This window comes from Rana temporaria, chromosome 3, assembly GCF_905171775.1.
Source record: "Rana temporaria chromosome 3, aRanTem1.1, whole genome shotgun sequence".
NCBI classification, from domain to species: Eukaryota; Metazoa; Chordata; class Amphibia; order Anura; family Ranidae; genus Rana; species Rana temporaria.
Window position 1 is genome coordinate 68,187,569 of NC_053491.1, and position 13,292 is coordinate 68,200,860.

At 41.9% G+C, this 13,292-nt stretch overlaps 1 protein-coding gene across 2 annotated transcripts in view; it reads right to left on the minus strand.

Moving 5' to 3' along the window:
- The window catches only part of WDR72 (WD repeat domain 72), a 364,461-nt gene that overhangs the window by 229,186 nt on the left and 121,983 nt on the right, over window positions 1-13,292 (minus strand). For both annotated transcript variants that reach the window (XM_040342714.1, XM_040342713.1), the window contains exons 8-12: window positions 13,071-13,216; window positions 12,617-12,710; window positions 10,648-10,789; window positions 7,303-7,548; window positions 853-1,073 (exon numbers count right to left, since the gene is read on the minus strand). In XM_040342714.1, coding sequence (XP_040198648.1) covers window positions 853-1,073; window positions 7,303-7,548; window positions 10,648-10,789; window positions 12,617-12,710; window positions 13,071-13,216 — 849 coding nt within the window. The remainder of the gene's footprint in view (window positions 1-852; window positions 1,074-7,302; window positions 7,549-10,647; window positions 10,790-12,616; window positions 12,711-13,070; window positions 13,217-13,292) is intronic.

Below are 13,292 nucleotides of genomic sequence, written 5' to 3' on the forward strand. Positions count from 1 at the left end.
AGTGACGTCATCCCGGCTCTGGCCAATCACAGCGCAGGAGCTGCGAACCCGGAAGTAACTCAGTTGGAAGATGTCCGTGCTGTACTCGGAGAGCGTACACCGATCCAGGGCACCGTTCTAAGGTAAGTATTTCATAATGAGCTTGTATGTGATGCATACTAGCTCATTATGCCTTTGTCTTGCAGGTTTTTGTGGTTTACAACCTCTTTAAAGTTTGTACTTACAATCGCACAAGGAAATGTGCCCTTGCAAACTGATTTTTTTTTTGTATGATATGACTTATTCTATTGGTCCAATAATCAAAAGATAGATAGATAGATAGATAGATAGATAGATAGATAGATAGATAGATAGATAGATAGATAGATAGATAGATAGATAGATAGATAGATAGATAGATAGATATAGATGAATACAAGAAAAACAAGATAGATGAATACAAGAAAAACATCAATGCAAGAAATATTTCTTTCCTTGGCAGCAGCTATACAGTTATAGTAGTTTTTTTTTTCCCACTGCAGGATAGAGACTTTGGTGCTGCATGCTGACTGTCTGTCAGAGTTCTATGTATTTTATTCAAAAGGTCAGGCATTTTTTTAAATGTCAACTTTAGCTGACCTAAAGCTGCCTTTTTAAATTATTTTTAACCGAGCCAAAACAAAAGTGCACAGATCAATAATTAAAACGGAATATCACAGCAAGGAATCTAGCAATGTTCTGAAAATATAATATATGTCACAGTATATAAACACAAGTTTTGGATTCACAAAGTTAATATATATCACACTTTTGTATACATGAAATATCATAAAAGACTAGTTAATAAAACTACACAATGACTATGGTTCTCACTTTGTAGTCAGTTGGGGGAATGAGCAGTTTAAGGATTGCTCCAGCCTGTAATATGAATTTGTGGAATATTTCCCCTGTGAAGACATCTCTCCAGATTACAGATGAATTCTGATCACCAGAAATAAGCCAGCTTGGATCAAACTTCTCTGAACATGCGTGAGGATATAATAAGCTGGTCACGCTGCAGTCATGGCCTCCAAATATTTTATGCGGCAATGAGCCTAAGGACAAGGAAACAATAATAATAAAAATCACTGTTATTTTATTCTGTACTGATCCAAGGAAAAATAGAAACTCTCTGCAAAAACAACAATCATAAAAATGAATAAGCTACTTATTTCAAAGATTCATGTCCCCAACATCGGATAACCATATCAAATGTATCTGACATAGCTAGCCAAACGTAGATGCCAATACCTAAAATTTTGTGCCGATTTTTACAATCATATAAAGGGTACGTTGAGCTTTTTCCTGGAACAGACAGTTAAATTTCAGATGTCATGCTGATTGGACAACAAAAGCAAGCGTTCTAATTTGTTACTATGGACAACATATCTAATCCAAGTCATTGAAACGCAGATGATCGATGAGTCTACCTAGCCTGCACTGCTCTATATATCATTGTACCAATGTCATTATTACCCTTGCTCTCTTCTGTCATCAATGTCTGGAGAATGGCCTCACCATTTTTCATCTAGAATGTCATTATGAAGCTCCTTTAATCACTAGACATTACCTTTATTTCTATACTTTCCAAGATGGCAGGTTTCCCAATCAGAAGACATTTCCTGCCTCTTAAATGCTATGATAGCTTGTCATCCATTCTCTGCTACCACAGATGATGCTTAGGTTTTCTCTCAAAAGAATTCAGGTCAGCCATACTCCAATCTACCTTATTTTGCTGTTGATGCAGTTGACCAAAGCACCAGTAGTAACCATCAAATATTTAAGTGTTAGAAAATGTCCTTAGACCCCTTTCACAAAGCCAGTTTTCAGGCGTTTTAGCGCTAGAAATAGCGCCAGTAAAGTGCCGGAAAACTGTCTCCCATGCCGTCCGAATGTGAAAACCCGAGTGCTTTTGCATTGGAGCGGTGCACTTGCGGGACGTTAGAAAAAGTCCTGCAAGGAGCATCATTGGGGTGGTTTGGGAGCGCTGTATACTTCGGTGGCCGCTAGCAGAGGTTTAAAGTGCCGCTTAACCACTTCAGCCCTGGAAGATTTTCCCCCTTAATGACCAGAGCATTTTTGCGATACAGCACTGTGTCGCTTTAACTGACCATTGTGCAGTCATATGACGTTGTACCCAAACAAATAGAGCTTTCTTTTGGTGGTATTTGATCACCTCTGCGTTTTTTATTTTTTGCGCTATAAATAAAAAAAGAGCGTCAATTTTGACTTTCTGCTATAATACATATCCAAAAAAAAAAACATTTATCAGTTTAGGCTAATATATTTCCTTCTACATATCCTTCTACATATTTTTGGTAAAAATCTTTATTACCTTTTTGGAAGTATTGAGTGTACTTCCGATCCAGCCGAGTCGTGGCCCACTACGTCACGTCCTCTTCTGTGGCAAGGTCCCCCGTTGTCTTATGGGACATGTGTGTGTCCCAGAAGACAAGCTGGCCATTCACAAAGGATCGCACCACTCGCCCATGCGCAGTAGGAAACTGGCAGTGAAGCCGCAAGGCACCACTGCTGGTTTCTCTTAGTTGGAAAGGCGGCGCCGGCATCCGATCCAATAGATGGATCGGCCTCGGGGGGCTGACAACGCAGACTCCCTGGATAGGTAAGTGTCCTTATTGAAACTTTTGAAAAAAAATATAAATATATAAATATAAGATGAACCAGGAGGTATTGGTTCATCCAAATCATATTGTGGTTAGGTAAAAGGGTTGTAAACCCGTACATATACCCACTGAAGTGACTGGATTCAATTGAGATGAAACAAATCCTCCTACATAAGTCGTGCCTGTTTGTATGCAGTCCTCTCTTATGCAGAGCTGTTTAAAGTGCAGAATTTATAGAACTTGTCTGATCTTCCAGAACGCAGGGGGCAGGGATCTGCAGAGCTCAGTGAGAAGAGCTCTGAGACCCGATTGGAGGGAAGGGACAAACCCCTCTTCACACAGTAACAGAGCTGAAGCTGTCAATCATAAGCTGTGTGCTGAAGCTCCCTCCACTGTCACCTTTTTATCTCTTGGTGTCAGGAACGCTTGTCAGAAGTGACCTATACATATAGCAGAGGAACGTGGTAGCAGACAGAAATCACACTTAGTAGGGTTGCACCGATAAAAAAAATTTAAGACCAAGTACAAGTGCCGATATTTTTTCTCAAGTACTCGCCGATACCGATTACAGATATTTCTTTATAATGTCATGTGACAGTGGCACTAATATGCAGCACTGATGCTGCATGTCAGTAGTTTTTATGTTATATTATTTTTTTATTCATTTTTACAATTTATTTATTTGTTGTTGTTGTTGTTGTTTTTTTTTAACAATGCTTTCTTTTTTGGTGGGGGGGGGGGTGAACAGTGTCAGTGTGTTTTTTTTATTTTATTTTTTATTTTTTTTACAATTTTACCTTTTAAATATTTATTACACTTCTTTATTTTTTTATTTTTTTTATCAGTCCTGTTGGGGGGCTTTGGTGACATATCAGAGGTCTTTACAGACCCCTGACATCTCCCTTTTGAGACAGGGAAAGGGGCACACATATTCCCAAGGCCCTTTCTCAGCAGCCTCAGCTGCACTGGAGATATATGGAGAGGAGACATCGGCTCCTTTCCATTCATAAACTGAAACATTGTAAACAGTCTACAATGTTTAGTCATGAATGGACAGAGTCAGTCATCACTGACTCTGTTCATTTGGAAAAGGAAGGAGCCAGTAAATGAACGATTCACCGGCTCCTTTCTCCGCTTTCCATCCTGACAGGAAAAAGGAGGCAGAGGAGCACGTAGGGGGACTGGAGCAGAGTACAAAGGGGGGCCAGAGCAGAGCACAGAGCTGCTGACTTTTAGTAAACATTAAAAATGCCTGGAACTCCCCTTTAAGGTTGCACCTATACCGATACTAGTATCGGTGCCGAACCCGAGCATTTGCCCGAGTACTTGCAAATGCTCCGATGCTTGATCTGATACCTGGGCAGTCAGGGATGATCGGTGTGGCATTGGGGGGAGTTAAAAGCACTGATCCCCCTGTATAGATTTCAATAAAGTATCTGAAAGCCACGGGAGGGAGAGGCGATGAAGCAGCTGTCAGCTGCTTTATTGAAATTTGTACAGAGGATCAGTGCTTGTAACTCCCCCCACTGCTGCACCGATCATCCCTGATCGGGTCAAGCATCGGAGCATTTGCAAGTACTCGGGCAAATGCTCGAGTTCGGCACCAATACCGATACTAGCATTGGTATAGGTGAAACCTTAACACTTATAGCTGGATTCAGGTAGATGGGCGCCTCTTTCAGGCGGCGTAGCTTATTGTATTTATGCTACGCCGCCTTAAGTCAGAGAGGCAAGTGCTGTATTCACAAAGCACTTGCCTCCTAAGTTACGGCGGCGTAGCGTAAATGGGGCCAGCGTAAGCGGGCCTAATTCAAATGAGGATGAGGGGGGCGTGTTTTATGTAAATGATTGGTGACCCGACGTGATTGACGTTTTTTACGAACGGCGCATGCGCCGTCTGTGTACATATTCCAGTGTGCATTGTTTCAAAGTACGCCGCAAGGACGTATTGGTTTCGACGTGAACGTAAATTACGTCCAGCCCCATTCACGGACGACTTACGCAAACGACGTAAAGTTTTCAAATTCCGACGCGGGAACGACAGCCATACTTAACATTGGCTAGGCCACCTAGGGGGCAGCTTTATCTTTACGCCGTCGTACCTCTTACGGAAACGGCGTATCTTTACTGCGACGGGTGCACGTACTGTACGTTCGTGAATCGGCGTATCTAGTCATTTGCATATTCTACGTCAAACTCAACGGAAGCGCCACCTAGCGGCCAGCGTAAATATGCACCCTAAGATACGACGGCGTAGGAGACTTACGCCGCTCCTATCTTAGCCTAATTTAAGCGTATCTGGTTTCCAGAATACACTTAAATTTACGACGGCGTAGATTCAGAGTTACGACAGCGTATCTACTGATACACCGGCGTAACCCTACGTGAATCTAGCTATTAGTGCTCCGGATTGAGACAAGTACAAAGTCCAGAGGGATATGTTTTGTTCATATTTCATGTCTGAGGTTTACAACCACTTTAAAGGTGCCCGCTGTTGTGTGCAAAAACCTTACAAATTCAATTTGCTGACAGTCTTTGCTTTCAGAATTGCCTCTAAGAATATATTGCATTGGGTAGTTACTGTATATGCCTAACAGTTATACTTGCACCCAGGGTTTTATGAACATTTCTTTCTTTGTACATCAACAATACAAGCCTGATGACCAGCCTGATGATCAGTTCTAGAGAAGTCATCACTACATAATTTATAATACAGTGATTTGATTTGCCATTTAGGGCAGAGAATGGATCAGGATCTGAGTCCTGACTCAGAATATATAAATCCCTTAAGGGGACTACTATGTAGTTCCTTTATGGTTTTGATTTTGATTTTACTTTTGTTTTGATTTTTGGGTTTTGGATTTCTTTAGAGGCTAGTCTTATGTGTGGCTGGGGTATTTTAAATGTTTTTATACTCCACAGAGGAAACAGTGTTCTATATTACATGTGGAGGAAAAGCGATGTAACCTTCATATACAGACAACGCTTCTTTAAAGGAAGAGCTGTGAAAATGTGGAATAGACTCCTTAACCACTTCAGCCCCAGCAGGTTTACCTCCCACCATTTTTTGCAATACAGGACTGCGTTACTTTAACTGACAATTGCATGGTCATTTGACGATGTACACAAACAAAACATTGTCCCTTTTTCCCCACAAATAGCGCTTTCTTTTGGTGGTATGATCACCTCTGCGTTTTTTTTTTGCACTATAAACAAAAAAAGACAGACAATTAAAAAAACAAAACAAAAAAAAACAATATTTTTTACTTTCTGCTATAAAACATCCAATAAAAAAAAAGTAAAAAATCTATTTTGGTCATTTTTGGACAATATCTGCTACAGAAGGCGATATATGCCTAAATACCAATAGGCCTATATCGATTGGTTTGCGGAAACGCTATAGCGTCTACAAACTATGGGATATATATATATTTTTTTTATAGTAATGTCAGTGAGCAGCGACTTATAGCGGGACTACGATATTGCAGCAGTCAAATCAGACACTAACTGACACTTTTTGGGGACCAGTGACACTAATACAGTGGTCAGTGCTAAAAATATGTACTGTCACTGTACTAATGACACTGGCAGGGAAGGGGTTAACACCAGGTGCGATCAAAGGGTTACATGTATTCCTAGGGAGTGCCTTCTAACTGTAGAGAAGGTGCTTTGACTGGGGGAGGGTAACGATCAATGCTCCTGCTTAGCAGAAAGACAGGATCAGAACATTACCCTCTCACAGAACGGCGGTGTGCCTTGTTTACATAGGCAGACTGCCGTTTGTCCTGTCTCCCGAACGATCGGCAGACCCTGGCGAACATGCGCCCCAGACCTAGGTACATGATTTGGCATACAGCGGCCGCCCTGCGACAGTATATGTGAGTGGGAACGGTCCGCAAGCAGTTAAAAAAATAGATAAAAGGAAAAAGGATCGTCGCTACTCGCGGCCAGCCCAGGAAAAATGACTGATGACTGGATACCATATGTAATTATGAAAGATACTGACATGGAACCTGATGCCGTGTGAAAACTATAATCCCTGGGGTAGATTCAGGAAAGAATTACGCCGGCGTATCCATAGATACGCTGCGTAATTCCAAAGCTGCGCCGGCGTATCTATTTTCTGTATTCAGAAAGCTAGATACGCCGACATTAGCCTAAGATACGACTGGCATAAGTCTCTTACGCCGTCGTATCTTAGGGTGCATTCTCACGCTGGCCGCTAGGTGGCGCTTCTGTAGTTGTCAGCGTAGAGTATGCAAATGACATACTTACGCCGATTCACAAACGTACGTTCACCCGGCGGTAGTTTTTTGCGTCGTTTGCGTAAGTCGTTTTCGTCATAACGTTGCTCCTGCTATTAGGAGGCCCAGGCAATGTTAAGTATGGACGTCGTTCCCGCGTCGCGTTTTGAAAATTTTACGTTGTTTGCGTAAGTCGTCCGTGAATGGCGCTGGACGCCATTTACGTTCACGTCGAAACCAATGACGTCCTTGCGACGTCATTTACCGCAATGCATGTCCTGTAATTTACGGCGGCGTAGCATAAAGACGATACGCTGCGCCACCGGATCAGTGCGCGCCCCTACCTGAATCTACCCCCCTGAATTTACTTAAAATACATTTCTAATGCATAAGAGGTCACTTATATAAATACATACCTCTAAGAAGTGGGTGGTCTCGTAAGAGTCGTGCCCTGGCAGCATGCAATGCAAATGTGATAACAATGTTGCCATCTTCACAGCCACAAACTAGCTTATCAAGGCTGGAAATATACAAAGATGCAGTGACCGAAGCAAGTGTCACCCCTTCACTGGGAGCACACAGGTGATCTATGATTCCTTCAGACATTGATTTATGCCTGTCAAACATTTCCTGGAGAGTTATTGTTACCTTTAGTGGTATCTCTAGAGGGGAAAAAAAAAAAGAAAGCACACTGATAATAACCAACTGTAATGAAAGTCTAGTTATTGAACACATAAACACATATTATCTAGAACATAATAATTAATTGTTGTATTTATCTTTTAAAGTGCTTATCTTCTTTATAAATTGACGTTAAGCAAATATTTGCCATTGACAGTTTTTCTTTAACAGAATTATTGATGAAATATGTTAATTGTTAAAGAAAAAAGTTGTTTTAAAGTATTGATTCCCTTTGTTTTTCCCAGTATTCCATGGCTTTTGATTCTTGTCAATAAACAACTGATAAATTACCAGGGGATAGAATTGTACTTTCTTTTTTTTTTTTAATCCTCTTTTGCTTTTTTTCTAAAAATAAAGAGCAAGAACTTGTAGGAAATGCTATCATAATGTTTCAAAATGTAAACAGTTCCATTCTTTACACACATAGCCCAATGCAGAGAACCCTCTTTGGCAGTGCCCTCAGTTCCAGTTTTCTGTTTGGTGTCAGGGTTGCCAACCGCCAGTAAATTTAATGACAGTTTGTAAAATCAGTGATTTTTTTTTAAAGCTGAGCATAAATATCAATTATCTTTGATATACGTGTTGTCAGCGTTTTCATATCATGTTTATACTGTTCAAATATTCACTGTGTTAGTTTTCAGAGTTGTGTAATTTTTCTCAGGTTGCCATTTCTTGGTGTTCACCAAGCCACTAAAAAATAGTGACTTTCATACTATAACACTCACCCCCAAAAGGGCCCACTGATTTGGCCAAGGTACCTTTTCCAGTTTAGTGCAACAGCAGCACTGCACACAGCAACAGTCACTCTTGAGGGTCAATGAACAGTTCAGGGTTTTCCTTTCTTTTAAAATTATTTCTGAATAACTGGAGTAGCGTGTTGGGAGCTGTAGGATACTCAAGAAACACTAAGCAGTAATAAAAGGACACTCTTCACTTTGTAGCTACTCTTTAGAACAGTCCCTTTCAGTGGCAGCCGTTCCTGCAGGGCACAGGGGCGCCACCCCATAATCCATGCAGGGTGATGGACACATAGGGTGACGGACGCATAGATTCCAGTGTTTTTTTTTTTGTTAGAAGCACATGATAAGAGCCAGCTCTAATTGGCTTCAAAAAAGGTGGGCTCGGAGCCCATCCAGTTGTGTGACATTAGCGAATAATATTCGCTAATGTCTCCCTGTTCCTCCTCCCATCCATTCAGGAAGTGGGTTGTGAGACCTGATTGGCTGGGGGTCCTAAGACCCTACTGGCCACGGGTCCTAAGTCCTTATCTGCCCAGGAGGAGAAGCAACCGCTGGGATTTGGGAGGAGACGCAGGGGGGAAGCCGCGACCTGGATGGGGTAAGTGCAGGAACTGGTGGGGGGTTCTGGCAGGCGACGGGGAGTGATGCGGCGTTCAAGCGACGGGGGGAAATCAGTGATAAATCGAGCAAGCGCCGGAGGGGTGGTGGTTGTTTGTTAGGCTGGCTGAGGGAGTGGCTGGCTGGGTAGTCCACAGCCCTCCCCCAGGAAGATTGAGCACCAGCTGCCACTGGTAGCTTTAGTAATAGCCCAGAAGATGGACAGCACTGAGACACCATATGCAATGTCCCAGATCAGGCAAGCTTTAGCCTTAGTGCACAAGGGGTAGCAGCAGTCACCAGGATCCTGCACACAGGTCTGCACTTGCAGTTTTTGTGCACACTAATCTGCCATTGTTTGAGGCATGTGTGTGCAAAGGACTTAAAAGAGAAGTTTGGCATTTTTTCTGCAAGAATCATACTTACCTATCTTTCCCCTGAAGGCTCTAAGCCTAAGAACTGAGCAATCAAATTCTGCTGATCACTCAGTTCTCAAAGCTCTGTGAGACTGTCATTGCTCTCTGCTCTGACCCCCCCCCCCCATGCTTACTGGGGTGCTGGGTTGTGGAGGGGGTAGGAGTGGCTGGATCAGGCTCTCAGCGGCTCACTGAGAGGCTGAGACAGGTGCCGGTCCTAGGTTGTGGGTAGGGTTGCCACCTCATCCTTTTTAACCTGAACACATATTATTTACACAGGTTCTGTGGCTGATTAAGGTGGTAATTAAACTCACTTGGTGCCTTATCTGCCTTAAATTATCCTCTGAACCTGTGTAATTAATATGTGTTCAGGTTTAAAGGGATGAGGTGGCAACCCTAGTTGTGGGCGAGTCCCGACCATATTGTCAGGATCTTTCCCCAGCCTGGACCGGCTCTGTGACATCAGCCTACAGCAGGTCGCAGGAACGAACTGCACTCCTGTGATCCACAGGAGAAGTACAACCAAACAAGATCTATTTTACTAGGATCAGAACACCTACTGTTACCAATCTGCAAAACTTGAAACAAAGCTTTTGAACGTATTTAAGCACTGTTTCAAATAAAAAAAAAAGGGAACCTGTAAGGTCAGAAACATGTGACCTGGCATATACAGGTTATTCCTTAAGTTTGTGGCAGGTCACTGACCTGTAACAGGGATAGGCCAGTGAAGTTTCAGACCATCTGATATGCATGAAATCATCAGGATTGCAAAGCAGAATATAGTCAATGCATGATTTTGTTTTACTGTTCATTAAATATACCTGTCCTATTATTTTTTTTTTCTGTTCTGTAATAACAGACAAAACACATGAGTAGATAGTACTATTACAGATTAATTTCAGCTTACCATGCAAACACCATCTTCTTTTATTAAGCTTTAGTAATGCTTGCACTGGAAGTACAAGATCCCACATGTCTTATCCAAAATTTGGTGATTAATTTCCCAGTATAGTGGAAGAGAGATGTACAATATTTCTTCTTGCACCCAATGACCAACCTTGCAACCAAATCCACTGTATTATAGAATGTGTGTTTGAGGTTTGGGGTGCACACTCTAATGCAATAGGCTGTGCTATGGTGCTCTAGGCTCTGTGTACACCAAAGATGAATTTGTTAAGGACAGGTTTACTTTAATTCAATTCATAGGACCAATTTAGAAGATCCGGTGCAAATAGACATGCATGTATGTGCTTGATTGCTGCTACTGAACTTATTCAATGTACTTTAATCAACTAAATGTTATTAAAGTGTATAAATATTGACTTACCTAATGGTGAACCATCAAATTGTGACACTGGAACATCAGGGATATGCCAGAAATGAAGTCTACCGGATGAATTACCAGAATAAAGTATCTTATAAAATGGTTCTTTCCTTTGGTTCATGAAAGCCATTGTACATGAAAAGCTCTGCAGGAAAATATCAGAACAGATTATATAGACTTTTGCAATACTCCAGGTAAAGTATGTTATTTTTTGGCACTTGGATGAAGGAACTTTTAAAGCCAATGACATTTACAAATAATAAGCACCAGAAAATTGGGTTATTATACACAAAAATATATTTAAGCTTACAGATACATACCAAAATCCCCCCTAATCTGCAAGCTAGTTCAGCACCAAACAATTCCCCCTTCAATAAACCTAACGCCCAAACCTAATAGCTTGCGGCGGCTCTACACCTGTTCAATTTGGGTGTTACTCCGGGGTGCGTATAAATTGGGAGAAGTCTCTGCTGTTCCCCTTTGATCCGGATGCGCGGACCACTGCCCCAACTAGCCAGTTGATGTGGGTGGAGCAATTCAAATACTTGGGCATCCGGGTCGGTAGGAATCCGGCAGGGTACTCCGGCCCTAATGTGCAACCCATATTCGATTTCCCCCTTATTTTAAGGGGAAAAAAGTGTGCGGTATACGCCGATAAATACGGTATATATATATATATATATATATATATATATATATATATTATATTTTTTTTTTTTAATTGTCACTCTTTTTTTTATTTATAGCGCAAAAAATAAAAACCACAGAGGTGATTAAATACCACCAACAGAAAGCTTAATTTGTGGGGGGGGAAAGGACATACATTTTGTTTGGGTACAGTGACGCACTTGTCAGTTAAAGTGACTCAGTGCCGTATCACAAAAAAATGGCCTGGTCATTAATGGGGCAAATCCTTCCAGTCCTTAAAGTGATAGTAAACGCAAAAAAAAACAGACAAAGGCATAATGAGCTAGTATGCACAGCATACTAGCTCATTATGAAATACTCACCTTAGATCAAAGCCCCTGCAGCGGTCCATGTACACTGCTCCGGACAGCGACATTGCTCCCGGAGTTATTTTCCGGGTATCGGGGACTCTGTGATTGCCCGGAGCGGTGAGGACATCACTCCCTCACATGCGCACGGGAGCCGTCGGTAACGGAATGTCAGCTGAAGCAACGGCACAAGCGAGCCGTTGCTTCAGTGCGCATGTGCCAAAGAGGTCGGCACATGCTGATAGAGGGGATAGGGTTTAGGGCAGTGATGGCAAACCTTGGCACCCCAGATGTTTTGAAACTACATTTCCCATGATGCTCCACTATACTGCAGATTGCATGAGTATCATGGGAAATATAGTTCCAAAACATCTGGAGTGCTAAGGTTCACCATCACTGGTTTAGGGGATATCCATGGTAGACAACAGCGCAGGCGCACTGAGTGTGCCATTTTTGTGAATGGCATGATTGGGGTTAATGCCATATTTCCGCACATGCACCGGGATCTGCCGGTCCCGCGTGCATTCACGGGAGTGACATCATCACCGCTCCGGCCAATCATAATGACAGGTGCCTTTCTTTTGCAGGTGGGTTTTTTTCCGGCATTATTTGAAGAGGGTTTACTTCCTCTTTAAGTGGTTAATCCATCTGTGCAAAAAGTAGTTGATTTTTACAGTTTTTACTAACACATGTCAAAGTTGTAAAATTGTGCTTAGGCATTACCATTTGTTTTACCCTTAGGCACAAAGGGGTTATTAACGCTTTAACAATTTTTAAATTATGTTGGAGCAACTCTGACAATAACCATGTATTTTATTGTTTATCTCTACATAATATTTATTGGATTGGTAGGTTTCCTTTATAGTTTAGACTGAGGTTCTTAGGTTTCTTACTACCCAAGCTGGATGAACAAACTGCTTGACCGATGGCTATGCTGACAAAGCGTTATATTTTTCATTATGATGTCGTTAATGTACCTTTTCCATGACACTTGTGGAGCAGAGTAAGTGAGGGGTGATTGTTTCTTTCAGTAATCCTCCTTCTCCCGGACATAAACTTTTGGAAAGGCCACTGCGTAAAGAAAACGACACAAGGCATTAAAGTGTCATCAAACAAAAGGTGATTGACCGGGTTAAATTCTTAGCACTGAAAGAAAAGTTGCTAAGATGGTAATTCATGACTTTTTTGTTCCTGGAAATCACAGCACCATCTGCCCAATCAAGTTCTACTCGGGTAATCTTATTTCTTCATCTCCTGCTGCTTCACATAAAGACGGAGGACTTGTGCCAAACTCAAGCCAAATGTTCTAATGTCAAAGGGTTTTGTTCTGGGTTTTGATCAAGTGTGACAAGCAGGGATTTTCTACAATGCACTTACAAACAGCTTACTTTGTACCTGGACTTATCATATGCCAGTCCTATGTGGGCCCACCTGTTCAGCAGCTGGTAGATGTAGCTGTGCCCATCCTGGGTCCAGATGATAAGTCTGTTAGTAGCCAAGAACTCGCCTCCAGCAAACCTCTGACTATCCTTGCAATCATCACTGCAAAGCATGGAGAAGTCACAGTAATCATAGACCTAAACAACAAAAAGGGACACTTTAATTAAAACACAATAGAAAAAAGCAGGTTCACCAAAAATAGTTCAAGTGTAT